Source organism: Coloeus monedula, assembly GCF_965178545.1.
Source record: "Coloeus monedula genome assembly, chromosome: 12".
NCBI lineage: Eukaryota > Metazoa > Chordata > Aves > Passeriformes > Corvidae > Coloeus > Coloeus monedula.
The window spans coordinates 20,363,446-20,380,176 of NC_138792.1; the positions used below are offsets into that span (position 1 = coordinate 20,363,446).

Here is a 16,731-nt window from a genome sequence, read left to right on the forward strand (position 1 = left end):
GAGAATTAAGACTTCCCCTGTTCAGGAATGCAGGAGGAAAAAATAATGCAAGCAAAAAAATTCAGAAGCATCTTACTAACTGTTTATAAGGTTGAACACATTTGATAATACAGTACAAATACACAGTTGTAAAGTGGTTTTGTCTTTGAAAGAGTCATCAGAAGGAACAGAGATTATCCATGGTACTGTCCCAACCAGTCCTCCAACACAATATTCTACCAGTAGCGCAGGAACCACTAGAACCGCACTGATGCACCAATATGGCAGGTAGTGGCTGAATGGAGCAGACTTCTCCTGGTCTTGGGAGTTCTCACATTCTTTTAAATCTGGGTGAGAATAATGAAAAACTGGTTTTACACACTCAAATCAGTCCTCTGCTGAACCATCAGTATCCACTACTGGTACATATGAAGGGAGACACGGGGAGTGCTCCTACCTACCTACAGAGCCAAATACAGAGGCAGTATTATTAAAAACATCTACAAATAATTTACCAGGCATGCTGCTTATCATCTCACTCATTTTCTGTACTGCTAAGTAGAAAAGGGCCCAGATCTACTTTTGTGTTGAATGTATACTCCACAGAACTTAATTCCACCATGCCTGAGAGACCAAAGATCAAGTCCACGTAGGAGATCTGAAGGTAACACTATGTGTGTTTGTGTGAACAATACGGAATGCATGGGATTCATGCCGTCAAGAAAACGTCTACTTTGTATCTCGGGCAATGGGGAACCTCTGCATTTTCCTCTGAAGAGCCTTCGGAAATATAAGAAGTGGGATTACCAGGTGAGTAAACTGCAGAATAGCACTACACACACTGAAAAGTGCCTTTCCTCAAAGAGAAGGAAGAGCTTTACACCCCTGTAAAAAAAAGGCAGGGGGAAGACAAGAGCTACCACGAAAAACACAGCAGAACTGCAAATGTCAACATCAAAATCAACAGGGAAATTAATTTAGGATCAGTGATGGCTTTTAAACTAGTGGATCTGCTGCAGTATTTCAGGAACCACAAAGTCACAGAAACTCTCACCCTTCTTGCACACTTTGGGACAATTATCAGGCTACATAGATAACTTATTATAAAAGACACATTATCAGCAAGCACAAGTTTCTTCTTTTTTGGTTATGACCAGGATCATGAAAAAGCATTCCTGAATTATGTTCTGTTTTTTCCTAGAAATGAATGAAAAAATCCTGTGTAAGACAGTAAGACTCAATGTTAATTCTCTTGATCACTGTTCTTCTGTATCACTGATCATACCCACAAAAAACTAGAACAAAAAAGCCTTGCAGCATCTGCAACTGAAAGGGTTAGTGGCACCCTGGAAACTCCTCTCTGCCATTACCTTTATGCCAGATCTCTACCAACCACAACTACTGTGGCACTTACTCGTATAGCACCTTTTCATATCATTTTTCCTTAGAAAGTAATTTCATTGTGGGAGTAAAAAAACAAAAACAAAACCTGTTCCTTTGGGCAGGAAAGAAATGCAGACTGTTCGACTGCACAATTCCTTCTTACTGCTCTAAACTGCATTAGGGAAATCCCTCTTCCCAACACCCGTGACAAACACTGCATCTCATCTTCCAGTAAAAAATAGGTTGCTACAAGAGCAACCGCAAAACCTGGATACACCACACCCTAAATGAGGGAAAAGAATGGAGGTTGAAGCTTACTCCAGGTTAAGGAAGAGGCTACGTGTCTAGGAGGTGAACAGCATCAAACATGCACTGGAAGCAGGTAGCTCTCCTCCTCTGCTGGAGAGAAAAAAAGGGAGAGGGGGTATGAAAATCCTCTCCTCCCAAAGTATTTTAAAAGAGTTTGCAACATTCTCTACTCTCTGAGCTCCATTATTTTATAACGTCTCAAACTAAGGCAGAACACCAACCATTATTGTTTTGCTTTAACTCTGAAGCAGCTGCACTGGCAGTCCAATGCAGATGTGTTACCTACCTAACAGTGGAAGTAAAACAGGGTAGTTGTAAGGCATCACAAAGAGGTTTACACAGGTTAAAGTAGTGCTTGCTTTTAAATACCCAAACGGGTGGCCAAGTTCGCTGTATTTTCCACTGCTACTCACAAATACCTGACAAAGAATAAGAGAGATCACTGTATTAGAATGAAGAAGGTGAAGAACATTAAGCATGGGGCATTTAAAAATTCAAATCAATCTGAACCCAACTGCATTAAGACAGTAAATTATCAAGAACAGACAAACCTGAACACATCAGGGCTGAGAATGGACTTACATTCCCTAGTCACAAAACTGAGACATGCAACATTTACTGTATGCCCAGTGAGTGTGGAAATGCTCTTCACAGAGTAATCTTTACTGCTTTAGTGAAACTACTGTGAAGTGATGCCCTGAAGAGTTTTTCCAATGATTTAGAATAGGTTAGGGTACATCTGTTGAAGGAATGTTAAATAAACAAGCTATTTGAAATTAGTCTGCTGACTCAAAAATAGCACAACTAATATTTACAACACTGATAAAAAGAAATGCAAAATGTTCATAGAAATTAAACAAAACAACCAACCACAAACAAACAAGAAACATCTTGATTATGCCCCATGCCAACGTTCTTAAAATTGACTTTATTTTTTTAAGTGCACATATATGAGGGTATTAACCCTGAAAAGCAATACATGTAAACAGTATTACAACAGGATAAAAATGGTAGCTATTCTTGACTGAGGCAAGCAAAATAACCCACATCTAAGCCAAAAGTAGTTTTCCTAGAAAAAAATAAACCTTGCAGCAAATAGCAAGTGGTTATCCTCTGGTTTTTTGGGGCATAAGGAACTGGGTTTGTTACATGGTTTCTATGACAATGAGCCTATTTCTCTGATTTGTAAGAGTCTGATGTGTAGCTGGGAGAGGAAAAGCAGTTTTGAAAAACAGCAGAGTAATTTTAGTAACTCAGGCAAATAATGTACCTATTAATGTTTAAATGACCTTTTTGAAATTAGTTTTTTTAAAGTAACTTTAATTTTTCTTCTGAATATGCCTGTCATTTTTTCAACTAAGTTGTAGTATTTATTAGGGATACAAAACCAAAGACACCTCCAAGTTCACCTTTCCAGCTAAAGTATCATACTAAGCATACTCCTGGTGTACACATTAAGCTATTATTTAAAAGAACACCACTAAGAAGGGAACTTTATTCTACAGAGGACACAGAAACTTATAAAAAATTACAAAAGGAGCATGTGACAAAGGATTTCAGCAACAGAACTTCAACCTCTTCAAGGCCAATCTAGTCAACAGGATCAACAGTTTCCATTCATTTCCCATTAGCAGCTTCAACCATCTGGGGAAAATGATTTGCATCTGTTCATTAGGTAACATGATGGAAACTAGTGCTGGGTTTTCCCTGTAAGCAAATGGAAGCCTACGGAGAATTTCAATTTAGCCAAAAATGGAACCTGGGAGGCGTATTTCTTAGCAAAATGAGATGGACCTAGAAAGAGAATTAAATGAGATTACAAAGCCTGTGGAGGGGACACTCATTCTGACTCCTGGTAATTCTCTTAGAAAGGAGGTAAGTGAAACCTTGACATGTTTCTTCTCATCTGCTGCAGAGTTTGAACCAGACCTCAATTCTCCAGGCTTGCAAAGACTGAAGTACCTCAGATTACCCATTACATTTCTAGAATCAAATAAAGGGCAATTACCTGCCAGCAGGTATGGGGAGACTTTCGTTCCAAGATGTACTGGGTGAGGGGTGAAGGCTCAAGCTCATACTTGTCAAAAGGAAGCTTGTCTATGACCATGGGCTCACAATCCACACAGGAGAACCTCACCACAGGGTGAGCTGTGCGCGGAGGCTGAAAGGGGAAAAAAGAGTATCAATTTTCAAAAGGGTATCAATTTTCACATATCTATGGTAAACAAACCAATTCTCTTAAAAACATCCTAAAGCCAGTATTTTACTATCCTGCAAGTCTTAAAACTCTCCATTTTCACAATACTCCTTTGAAGAGAATAAAATACAAGCTCCCATAACAGAATATAGATTAACTAAATATTTCTCTAACTGAAAAAAAATGCCCACACACTGATACACTCTTCCCACCAACTGAAAAACATGGTTAATATGCCATTATTTGATATTTAAAAGCCTTCATGTCAATCAGGCTACAACAACAGAGAGAGGTTTAAAGGAAACTTCAACTCTTCTTCCCAGCTTGATGTTCACAGAAAAACAGATGTGAGACTGCACTAAATTCACAAATAATCTCTCGAAGAATTCTCTACAAATCTCTGGGGGCTTTTTTCCCCTCTTTAATCAGGAGGTGGGAGCAAGGGGAATTGACAGACAGTACCTTGTGCACTTGCAAAGTGCAGGAACAGAATATGCCTAACAAAAGAGAGATGTTTAGAAAGGCTAGTAAGGCATGTCAAATGTATGATCATGTCAGTAAGAAAACGAGACATTAATACTGTTTTCTCCTCATTTTCTGCAGGGAGTAGCTCTTCTGTTTCAGTTTTAATTCTTCCTGCTAGTGAAAGAAGAGTTCACACATGAAGTAACACTAAGAAAAAAAACCCCATGGTTGATCTTCTTTCAAAAACAAATACTCCTTTTTCCATGTAAATGAATTTTATAAAGCTTTGATTAAAATTTAATAGGCTCACTATGATTTGTGGTATGTGAAGTACTTACAGTTCAATTTTATAACCTTTAAAAACCATTCAACAAATTAACTAACCATATGGAAGTGAACTTTCTGGATACAAGAAATGTCACAGGTTACAGTATCCACATTAGATTATACCACTCTGTTAAAAACAGTTTTAACCTTCTAAACCAAAGTCACATCATATCATAAACAGAGAAAGTAAAAACTACTCTATCCATTATCTATTTTCAGTCTGTTCAACTGTTAGTGCAGAATCCTTTTTTCAGTTCTTATTTTACTTACCAGTGTTGGTGAATTCTGATCAGGCCAAAAAGATTCTGGGATTGGCCAATGCCCCACAGGAACACCCGTTTTAGGGTTAGGCCGTACATAAATGAGTTTATGACAACTATGCCACGGCTGAGAAGCAAATGAATTGATGGGCCTGGATGAATCAACAAGTCCATCTAAAATTTAAACAAAGCAAAATAACAAACAAAAAGAAAATGAAAAGCTACATGCATGCATTTGTCTGCTAGCAAAATTTCTGTATTAGCAGCCAGTAAGGCATTTCATTACTCTTGTTCCAAAGACATACAGATCTTTACACCAGAGGCTGAAATAACCTGAGCATCCAGGTGTATCACAGAATCATCTGAGAAACAATTACAACATTTGCCCTGATCTCCCTTCTGCTCCTGTTGCACATCCATTACACAGTGAGTGCAGCAAGGCATACTCACATATTATGGAAGAATGTATTTGCTTAAGCTCAGTGTCTGAAACAGCTCCCACAGGCAGCACCAAGCTACTGCTGCTGGTTCTGCTGCACCTGGAAAAGCTGAGAATTGGCATTTACTTTTCTACATGGGCTGCAATGCTCACTGACTGATGCTGCCACTAGTGGAAACTGAAAGAGCAAAATTCCTTGGAGAAGTTGGGTGCATCTTGCAGGAGGCAGCTTTTGCCAAATTTTTAATTACAGCCATTCACAGATCACTTAAACCCCACAGCCTGCTGCAAAGGCCAGTGCTCCCTGCCAGCCCACTGCAGCGCACCACCACTGACACCCCTGCACGATGAGGACAAAGAACTTTGTAGCACTACAGATGTAACCATCAGTTTTCAAAGACTGCTTGGCAAAGCAAACAGCACAGCAGAGATCACCCACTTAAACAATCTTCTCTGTTTTAAAAAGACTTTACATTACTAGTTTTCCTTGCTTTAAAGAACTGGCCAGTAATACTGTGGAAACCATATATCAGCGATACATCAGTTTGGTTTCTCTGCATTATAAAAACAATGATTTTTACAGCTTGGGTAAATCCTATTGTATTTCTCTCTAGTTTAGGACTTTTTCAATTCCCATACAGATGAAAATTCTTGACATTTTTAAACATTCATATCCACAGTCCATCACCATTCAAATGTGACAAAAATGAACAAAAGAACGCCCCAAATTTCACCAGTCGTTTTGCCACATAGGAGAGAACATTTGAGCCACCAGAGACTTGGGAATTTGCTGCTGTGCTGTCCAGCACAGTGTTATAGGAAAGCCTTCCAATAAAATGACATTTAAATAAGCAAAAGGAGAAAACAAACACAGAAAAAGCTGATTCTAGAATGAAAGCAGGAATAAAGCTGGCTTTGCTAGAATGTTCAGGTGATGCTAAACGTTTTTATGTTTTCTGATATTCCAGGATCCTAACTTCCTAAATTGGAACTGGTCAGCCCCCTCCTCTTCCTTTAAGCCATGAACTTCTGCAAATCTGAAGAACTGCTTCATATTTGGAATGCACTTTCCTCTTTCCTTTTATGCACTCAACTCACAGGGAGCAAAGTAATTCCTTGTTCTTTGCACAGTTTTTCACTCGCGGCTAAGAACATCCACCTGAAACTTACTGTTCTGTGATCAGTTAGCAGAACGAAAATGTACAGAAAATTAAGCATTGAGATTGCTTTAGAGATGTTTAAGTGTTTAAATACACTACCGCTGGATTTAATTATTTTAAGTATAGTCTTGACAACACTGTAATTCAAACTTAAATGCTTCCTGCAAACATTCACTTTCCTCAGCCATCCAAAAAGAGGTAAAAGGAGTGACACAGAGCCAGCCAGCACTAGATGATCCATACAAGCATGTGCAGACATATGGCATCATTTAACTTAGCAAGGATCAAACTAACACTTGTAAAAGATGCATCCTGTACACTACGGGGAAAAGCTGGCAGGAAGGAAGGACATGGAGGACACTTAACGACATTAACATACAAACAAAACATTTTGTCTTAAACGTTGGCGGGGGGGGAACCCAACAATCACTGTACCTTCTCCAATAGGAGCTGGGTCTGGTCCTGACTTCTCAAAGTTAATAACAACTCCACTTTGGACTTTTTGAACTAAAGATTCTAAACACTGATTCAACATTCTTTGTGTCCGAACGCAGTACGAACGACCTATGAAAGAGAGAAATTACATGGGGAAATAGAAAAGTAAGTTTTGAGTTATCTTACTTAAGGAAGATGTTTTATTACCTAAGTCAGGCTGCCAAGGCTTGCAATTTTATCCAAAATAATAGCAATAAACGCTGTACGAGTTTATGTAAAAGGCAAAATACTTTGCAAATGCAATACAACCAAGAAAAAGCACCAAAAGCCCACAACCTGCTGAGATTTTACTTGTTACTAAATGAGGCCATTAAGACTTCATCAGGCTGGACCAAGGCCAAGTTTACGGAGGCCCTTAGGAAGGCCTGATGTCACCAAGACTGTGTAATCTATCTGCTTTCGTCTACCCAAACCTCCTCCTCCTAACACAACAATTTCTCCAAGCACCAATTAAAAAAAAAAAAAAAATCTGATCAACATATCAAGCAATAGGCTCCAGAATGAATTATTTTAAGATTAAATTTAGCTTATCAGCCCTGCAGCAGAATTAACATCTCACTAATAGCAATCCTGCTCAATTCAACACTTAGAAAAAAATTTTAAAAAAACCAAACAAAAACCCAAAAACAAACAAAACAAAAAAACCACAAAGACAAAAAAACGCCCACCAAACCTCATGATGAGCAAAGACAACCTCCAGAATAACCAAAGGAATTTTCCAAAACCTCCTACTGCATTTAGAAAATGCTCTCACATCTAGATCTGAAATAGGAATACTGCTTTATTTTAAAGTTCTCCTGTGCTACTAGAATCCAAGAAAGCACCACATGGATTGACATGGACACTGAGTAATTCAGAGAGAGAAAACAGGAAGAGGTGAAGGTGAATTAAAGGAAAAGAAATATTTCAAGGCAAATGCCAAATGTGAAGCAAAGCAAAAAGCATCCAGTTACCTCCCGTAACCTCACACATCTGTGTGATAGCAGATTCATCAGTAGGCACACTCCCAAGCTGCTCTGGTTCAGCAGATGCAGCTCCTGGCAAACGCAGTACCAGAGCAAACAGCCTTTGATCCCAACGGAATGGTTCTTTGGTTAGTTCACTTCCAGGCAAAGGAGAATTCAATGGAAGATGAAGCTGGTAAAAAAAGATTTAAGAGTATTTTCCTGTATTTGACAAACCATCTAAAAACATCATATCCAAATTCATTCATCTGTAAAAGACCAATTTCACTCCAACCCACTAATTTATCTGAAGTTCTCATCTCAAAACCTTTACAGACTATGAATTTAGGGGCTGAGCAGTGACAGGATAGCTGGTTTCTAGTTTCTCTAAAAACAGGTCAACGACGAAGAAGTCCGATTAGCAGGAAAGAACCAATTAATATTCATCTCAGCATAGCACCAACTTGCACAATCATAACTTGAAAGGACTGAATGCAAGTTTACCTCCTCTTGGACTCCAGCTGTATTTGTCAGTTTGTTTCCGTCTGTGATGGTAATCAAAATAGATGGCTCCAAAAAGAATGGATTCCTTCCCTACAGACAAAAGCACAAGAATGCTAAGAGCAACCTTAACACACAGGCTTAGAGGCTTGTATTTTTGCCATTATAAAATAAACAGTAAGATAAGCAATCTTTCAAAATAATCCTGTTATTTTTTTAATAGGTGTGGAACCACACAGAACTACACAAGATGGGCTACTCTCGTGTGTCTATAGTTGGGACATTTATACTCTGCTTCTTTGTAGTTCAGTAAGGAAAAAAATGCCAGCATTTTCCAGAGTGTTTTCAGTGGCCATAATAAGAAAAAAGGAGTTCCCAGTTCAAGCTACACAGAGCTATCCAACAGTAAAAAAGAAAGTTAAATGTAAAACCAAACTTTTACCACCAAAATCCCTCACCAACTATCATTTCAAAAAACATAGAAATATAAAAGACAGAAGACTATAAATAGATTTGTTACCTGTCCATAATTGTCTATTCCAGACACTAATCTATTGAGATTTAACAAGTCAAACGACGACCTGAGTGCCTGACCAAGTGTTGTTAGTCCTGAAGCCTGAAGGTTTTTCAGTTCATTCATGAATGTTGCGTGGTTTTCCTTCCATCCAGCCTGTTACATAAAACAAAAAAAGCTTATTAGTTATTCTAGCGGCAAACTGCAATCAACTGCAAGCTGGCATTTATCTCTCTTCCCAACAAAAATTAATTATATTCCTGATTAACGGATGCACTGCACCATTTACATGCTGCACACACCTAATCCAGGTATGCACAACTTGATGTGAAACATGGTTACACCTACAATGGGAGACTCAAGAAACACATACACTGCCAAACACTGGAAAAACTTTGCATTACCATGAAAATTGCTGTAGAGATGATGCTGTTAATAGAAGTATTTGGATTTAGCACGTGAAAGTTTTTTTAGGAGTAACTGCCCATTTTGGAAATCAGAAATGCAGCTGCCAAAGTAACAGCAAAGGTAAAACCAAGATAAAAGCAGCATAATGTCACTGCCTCTTCCGGCATGCACCCATTCCCGTTTTGTCCTTCCTTCCATAAATTAAGGCTGGAAGGAAAGAAAGGAGTGGCTGCAAACACCCTATGGAAGAATCAAATCACTGTTCAGAGTGTCTCAGTGTAACAGCTTAAAATTTTGGAGATCTTTAAAAAAGTTATTGCTGACAAAAGCCTAGGGATCAAAGGAACAGCAAGTGATGAGGATGGATCAGTCCAACCAAGCACTCTGGACCCTCTGGTAAGCAGGCCCAACAGGTATGATCCACATTCCCTTCCCCTTAAAAGTGGCTTGCTGCACAGTTGGGAAGTTATTTTAGGAAAGACCAGCTCACAGAGAATTGGTACAGGATTTAAAGATGCCTCAGCTAAAACAACCAAAGCTTGGAAAATCCCAGATATTCCCACAACTCTCAGCCTTGCTATTACACCACTCTCCAAACCGCTCCTACAGCAAGCAAGCAGTTATTCACCCAGGCTCACTATCATCTGGCACCAGAGACATTCCCGTGCTCCCCCAGGAATCCCAGCTACATAGACACGGAGAGGATCATTTCAGACAGCCTGACTTTGCTGGGACAAACTCTTGAGCAACACATCATCCAGGTGAAACAGGTTCTCCTCCCTGTGCACTAAGCTCAGCAGCAACCACCTGCTGATTGTGCCAAGCTGTGCAAGAACATGAGAGGACAGGATTCTCCCGTGCTTTTTAAAGCAGCTATATCCCATTGCCAACCTTTAGTACACACTGAGGGCTCTGTAAATGGTCTTAGGATAGACATGTTCCGAGCTGTAAAAGAATGTAAGAACTGAGTAGAAAGGACTTGTGATGATCAATACTTCGGCTGAGTTGACAAGCCTAAGCTGGGTGGGCTTCTTTCCAGAATGGAGAATTATCATAACACAATACAACAAAAGCATTTTGGTCAAGTTTAGCTCCCTTAACTATTCCTTCAAGCTTGAGATTAATGCAAGGGATACAAGAGAGAGAACTCTGCAGTGGGGCAAAGAAAGAACAAGACTTTCAGCAGGACTGGTTCGGCTTTATGATTAAACTGCCCTGGAAGCTCAAAAGAACCAGATAATTCTCAATAAAACACCATCAACACACACACAACACCACAACTTAAAATATAGCATCTCATCAGCAGTACCACAGCAACCTCCCACACCTGTGGTCAGCTCAAGGCAAAAATGAAGTGCAAGCACAGGGTCACTGTTTTGGAGTAGAAGTGACTTAGTTAATGGTAGTTTTCCAGAGTGAAATAACACCAAATCCCAACAAGATGATTTGTCTTATTCCTAAAAAAGCTCCCCTTAAACAATTTAAGCGAACAATTACCAAAATTGTTTTGTCTGAATTCTACTGACCCGTACATGTAGGTGAAACTGCTCTCTTTTGTCTCACAGAAGCACCCATCAATGAGGCCAGCTTCTTGGGAACAGCCAGGCTGGAGTTCAAGAAGTGTTTTCCAGCAAAGACCATCTGAGTTACATTGTTACAAAAGCACGGGGGGGGGGGGGGGGGGGGGGGGGGGGGGGAGAACAAAACATTTACAAAGGAAACAGTATTTCCAGCGTACACTTCTTGATTTGAACTCCAATGAATTTAAGAGTATTCTTTACAAAATAAACAGTAAGAGTCTTCACTGATATTTGGAGATTCTTCTATCTTCCCATTGTGAAAATGTTTGCTCAGTTTCCAGCTCTCTGTTTGATCTCACTGCAGCGTGGTCAACTGCCTGCAAAATGAAGTATGTACCATTTCCCCAGGCATAAGCAGGGAAGCTGAAGGTACAAGGAGCAGCTGATCACCAATGGTTGGCTGTCCAAGAAAACTATTTTTCATCTTACAGCTCTCACAGGATCTTCAAAGATAAAGCCAAGGAGAACTGTATCTTTGAAATAAACAGAGTAAAATGGAAGAACTTCTCATTATGGAAACAAGAGCAGCAAATTCAAGATTTCCATATCCAGCTCTAACTAAAAGTCTGACTAGTTAATGTACTACATTCTCTACCTTATCCTCAAAAAAAGATTCTTGAATCAAAAACACATCAATGACAAGAAGGTCTATTTCTGTAAAATGTTTTTCTCCAGAAAAGACTCAAGCCAATGAATATAATGAAACACATATGTACTTCAAGGACAGAAACTCTAGCCCCAAAGAAGCCTGTACATTCTCCTTTCCACATATACAGTAGGAACATTCTTAGGGAAAAACAGAGTCAAGTACCCAGAGCAGATATGCAGTGAATTCACATTAAAGTGATTAAATAGTATTTTTTCCTAAATTCAAAATACTACCACTAACGCTGCTTACAAAAAAACCACTGGCTCTATTTGCCACCAGAAGCACTAATGACCAAAAAAACCCCAACCAAAACCTCGCAACCTTAAAGAACCAAACACAAACATATTCCACAAAACTATGTATCCTCTACAGGTCAATAACTAAGAAGTCAGAACTGAATATTAGTTATTTCAGTTGTTTATGAACCAATTTGAACAGTGAGAGTAGTTTCCTCTAATCTTCAATATTATATTCCAACTTAGTCACTTTTATGTCCAGAATTTATTAACAGCAATCTGAGCAGCCCTTACCTCGCCAGTATGTTACTGGCCTTTCCTTTGGTAATTTATATGAACAAATAATTTTAGACTCTAAACACATACCAAAAGACTTTCAAAGATAGCTAGGAAAAAACAAGTACTAAAATAAAAAATCTCACCCTCTTTGCTTATGCCAACAACAGGAAAAAATGCAGTGTCATCTGGCCCTCTGCAAAGCTTTGGATACCATCCTACAAAACACCCAAAGATTTGGAAGCATCACACCACCTTCCTGGCTCCTGGCTTCAGCCTTTGCGAGCAAATCATGCTGACAAGAAATAACATACTTAAAAAGTAACATTCTTCTCTGGTGACTTAGTTTTCAGACAAATCCATGCCCTGCTCTATTTCACCACACAGCTACAGAAGTATTTGAGCTGCTTCAAGAAGCAGGTAAGGTCAAAACAGCTTATTTCGGCAGGAGAAAGGCCCAGATTAACAAGAATTCAAACACCAAGGCGAAAAATCCAGCAAAGAAAAGGAGGCCTTATTTACACCAATCAGCATCAGGACTAACTGAACATCAAAACAACAGAGTTGAGCAGCAAAAGAAAATCTTGGTCAGAGTTGGTAGCTTAAAAAGACCTTCAAGACTTAAGAGAAAGAAGATTTTAGTTACAAGAGACTAGAAAGAAAATCTTATACAATGCTGTAGTGGAAGTTAAAAACCAAAACCAAACCACTCCACCCCACCTTTATCACATAAAAGGGAGCAATCCTGAAGTACAAGTAAAACAGTACCAAGTTTTGAATACATGTCACACACATCTTGAAATCTCAGCTACACTGGCTTAACCATTGGGTTTACTGGTCATACTGTAGATTTTTTATTGGTTCATTGTTGGTTTGTTCTGGCTTTGATTGGTGCTGTGCTTTTTTTCTTTCATTCTTTCCAACTATTACTTGGCACAGTTTGGTCAGCTGGCAAAAAAAGAGGCAGAGCCAAAGGCTGGGCATTAGAGCACAAGAATTCCAGGTCCAAAGCAGTTCCCAGTTTCATCAGCTTCATGAAGTCCAGGGACATGGTGCTTTTGAGGCTGCAAGTCTTCATGTTTAGGGCTTCTAATAAGCAATACCGTGAGACTGACCTGTAGAGCTTATTGTTCACTGGACTGCTTTCAGATCTGGTTCCAAAATTGCAACATTACTAAAAATAATCTCCCAAGAAGACAATTTGCAATCCTGCATGCCAATCACAACAGCCTGTGTTTACAGTAAGTACTCAATATTTAGTCAAACACACAGATTTTAAAGAGTTCTGCTAATGTTTCCCTGGAAAGAACAACTGCATTTCAGATGTTACAACTTGTTTGAAGTATTTAAGTTTCTCGATAATTCAAGCTATTATTAAATGCACCCATCTTAGGAAAAAAGAATACCTCAGGACAACATGCCTGTGGCATCATCCTGGCTTATCAGTGGCAATCATTAGGAAAAAATAAGGTAAGAAAAAAAAAAAATTCCAGCTGTTGAAATCTGAAACCACTTCTGCTATGGAATTTCCAAGTACTGTAGGAAGACAGTGAAACCAGCAGAGCATTTTGCCTCCCAAATCAGCAGAATCAATCATTTTAAAATTACCTTTCTGTTCACTGGTGACTGTACACACAATCACAACTCAGACCTGCTCACATCTGAGTCAAAGTCAAGCAGGTGTTTCTTTTGTACAGAAGTGAATTATTCTTTTGGACACCCTACGATGCAAGGGGCTGCTTCCCAAATGCCGAAGTATCTTCACCTCTTTGTAATCTCCTCAACGCAGTCCCAGCACTGCTCAGTGGGTTCTGCAGCAGGGAATAACCTCCTACGTAGCCTTGAGCTTCCCTGCCTGAGCTTCAGCAACTTTGGGACAGGAGTTCTAGCAAGAAAAGACTGTCTTGGTCACCCCAGTTCTGCTACAATAAAACTCAGCAAACAGGGAGAGGGAGAGGTGCTGGCACCATGAGGACAGGGTAAAGCTGCTTGTCAGTACAGAACAGCCAGTCAGTATAGAACAGTCAATGCCCACACTACCCCCATGTGTTTTATTTGTTGTTCAAGGATTTGCTAGCTAAAAACAGCACACAGGAGAAGAAAGGCACTGACTACACTATGAACACCATATACATTTTTATTTAATATATTTCATGTCCTAAAATAACTCAAAATCATATGACCTACTAATCACCTACTAATTTCATCCTCACAAAAGTTTGTCCATGCAAATGGGGCAGAAAAACAGTTCTAAGAGATACTTACAGACATTGACTCCCCTCCAAATACTTATGAATGCCATTTTTGAGGCAGCAGAGCTCTCAGGTTTTCCATAACTTTGGCTTCAGGAGAACTCTTCTCTCGTTTCAGCACCTCTACTCTCTAGTTTGTTCCATGCAATACACCAGTCCTGTCACTGCACAGCATCAAACAGCCCTTAGCAAAGAAACTCACAAGATTAATTATTTTTTGTTCTTGGCACAGGAGAGCAGCACAACACCCACCTCCCATATCTGAGATCAGCACACCTCCAGCACAGAACGATCCTGGCACACAGGTCTGAAATCAGCTTATCACTGGGGCAGTGATGCAGGGAGCAGCCAGGGCTCACTGGTGGCTCCAGCAGGTGTATATTGCTGTCTGCTGTGAGACCTGCCTAACAAAGACCCTCCTTCTCAGTTCTTATCTGAGGAGTATTCTAGCAGGTAACCAATTCACAGGTTTCAACTACTCCCTCGATAATCCCAGAGAGCAGTCAAGTACAGTGAAGAGTCTACAAAAAAGCATCACTTGGCCCTCCTTACATCAGAACTAGTGAGCATTGGGTTAGTGTGTTATGGCTAAGTATTGTGAATAGTAAGTTAATTGTTTCTTCCTGTGAAGTTATTTCTGCTGCTTTTGTAGGATACTCAAACTGAAAACTATCCATCAAAAGTGTTTCTTTAAATCCAGAGGGGACTTTTTGAAAATTTAGGATTTTTTAAAAAGCACTTAATCTCCAGTCAAATAAAACATCACAGACGTTTAATATACATAAAATGTCTCCAAGAGACCATAGAAGCATAAACTGCTTTAAAACATCTTTAGAAAAAATCACATCTTAAAAAAAGAAGACACTGGAGTAAAATGATTCCTTTGATCCCACACTGCTGATACACTCTGACACCAGATTTTTAGCAGAAAGCTGTCACTTTGCACACCCCTCTATTCCATCCAGCTCCAGGCACCACAGTTCTTCCTTGTTCTCTGAGACACACTATATACCTTCATAACACAGAATCTCTCCTCCCCTCACCCACACTATTTTTCCCTACACAGCTGGAAACAGTGCAGGGAAGGTGTCATGCACCTCCAGGCACGCGGGTAGTGCGTGCAGACAGGGCAGCTGTCCCTTCAGAGACAACAGCCACACTATCGCCCCTCCTGGACACTCACCACTCACTTCCCCTCAAAGCACTCCAGACCTTGCACTCCAAGGAAGTGCTACAGTGTCTACTGAGATGCCCAGGAGATCTCCTTCAATTACACATCTTAGCTGAACTCTCTTGTACCTGCACCCATCAGACTAAAAAATTTCTAAAGACAGATCAAACCAATTGGTTTTCTAAAGCACATTTGCAAACGTGAACAAGATCAAAACTGCCTTCTAGCACAGTTATGTTATGTGCCTGTTTTTATTACAGGCAGTCAGCTACACACAAAAAAGATTTCATCTTGTATAGAAAAAAGTATTTCTCCATGAAACCTTAAAAATAAAAAAACCCAAATAAACACAGTCAAACTTACACCATGCAGTTCACTGTCCTTTCAAGATGACTTCACCATTAAATAAGATACAGAAACGCTCTTCCTTCAAGAATTCAAGATGTTTATGTAAGAACAACTCAAACAATCTTTAAGCCTAGCACCCCTAAAACACTAGCAGCTCCAGTTACAAAATGAATACTGGGGCCTTTTGTTAATATGAGCACTTAGAGAGAAGCAGCACCTTCTCCTGTAGGAATGCCAAATGCACATGCTGTATGAACAACTCAAAGCTAGAAACTGCTTGGAACCAAGGGATAATAATCAATGCCAAGCAGAAAGAAAAAAGCCTACACTACCTTTTTATTTATTACCTGCTGCTCCTGCTTCAATCCATCTCTGGATTTAGCTTTTTGGTCAACAGTATTTCATGTATTTTGACAGTTACTCTCATTGCACTTTTTCCTGCACAAGGATAAAACGAAACACATGAAGAAAGGAAAGTATAAAATACCACGGAGATCATGGTATCACCCTGTTCCAAAAAGCATTCTTATTTAAACAGAAAAACACTATCTAGTTAAAAAAGCACCTATTTATGAGAACACTGGAGAAGCCAGGATATTTCAGTACAGAGCAGAACCAGAACAAGCTACATTTCACATAACAGCTTAATGGAGAGGGAACACAGAAGTAGTTAATCACAGTTTGCAACCTTAGCACAGTAAGCATAACAAGAGTCTCCATGCTCCTGTTCAGCAGCATAGCAGTCATTTCAGAAATACCATTATGGGTGCATCTTATCCAAACACTGTAGAGAGGGCGACTGCTGAAATGTGGAGGCTTCAATCAAACATTTTCAGAT

The 16,731-nt window shown here is 39.5% G+C and overlaps 1 protein-coding gene across 4 annotated transcripts in view; it reads right to left on the bottom strand.

The window, feature by feature from the left end:
* LOC309577537 (integrator complex subunit 6-like) overlaps positions 1–16,731 on the bottom strand; it is a 39,946-nt gene that overhangs the window by 12,557 nt on the left and 10,658 nt on the right. For all 4 annotated transcript variants that reach the window (XR_014226772.1, XR_014226773.1, XM_082289644.1 and 1 more), the window contains exons 3-9: positions 8,980–9,129; positions 8,463–8,552; positions 7,968–8,151; positions 6,955–7,083; positions 4,931–5,094; positions 3,680–3,832; positions 1,958–2,090 (exon numbers count right to left, since the gene is read on the bottom strand). Coding sequence is in view for 2 of the 4 variants with exons in the window: in XM_082289644.1 (XP_082145770.1) it covers positions 1,958–2,090; positions 3,680–3,832; positions 4,931–5,094; positions 6,955–7,083; positions 7,968–8,151; positions 8,463–8,552; positions 8,980–9,129 (1,003 nt within the window). In the remaining 2 variants the exon portion in view is untranslated. The remainder of the gene's footprint in view (positions 1–1,957; positions 2,091–3,679; positions 3,833–4,930; positions 5,095–6,954; positions 7,084–7,967; positions 8,152–8,462; positions 8,553–8,979; positions 9,130–16,731) is intronic.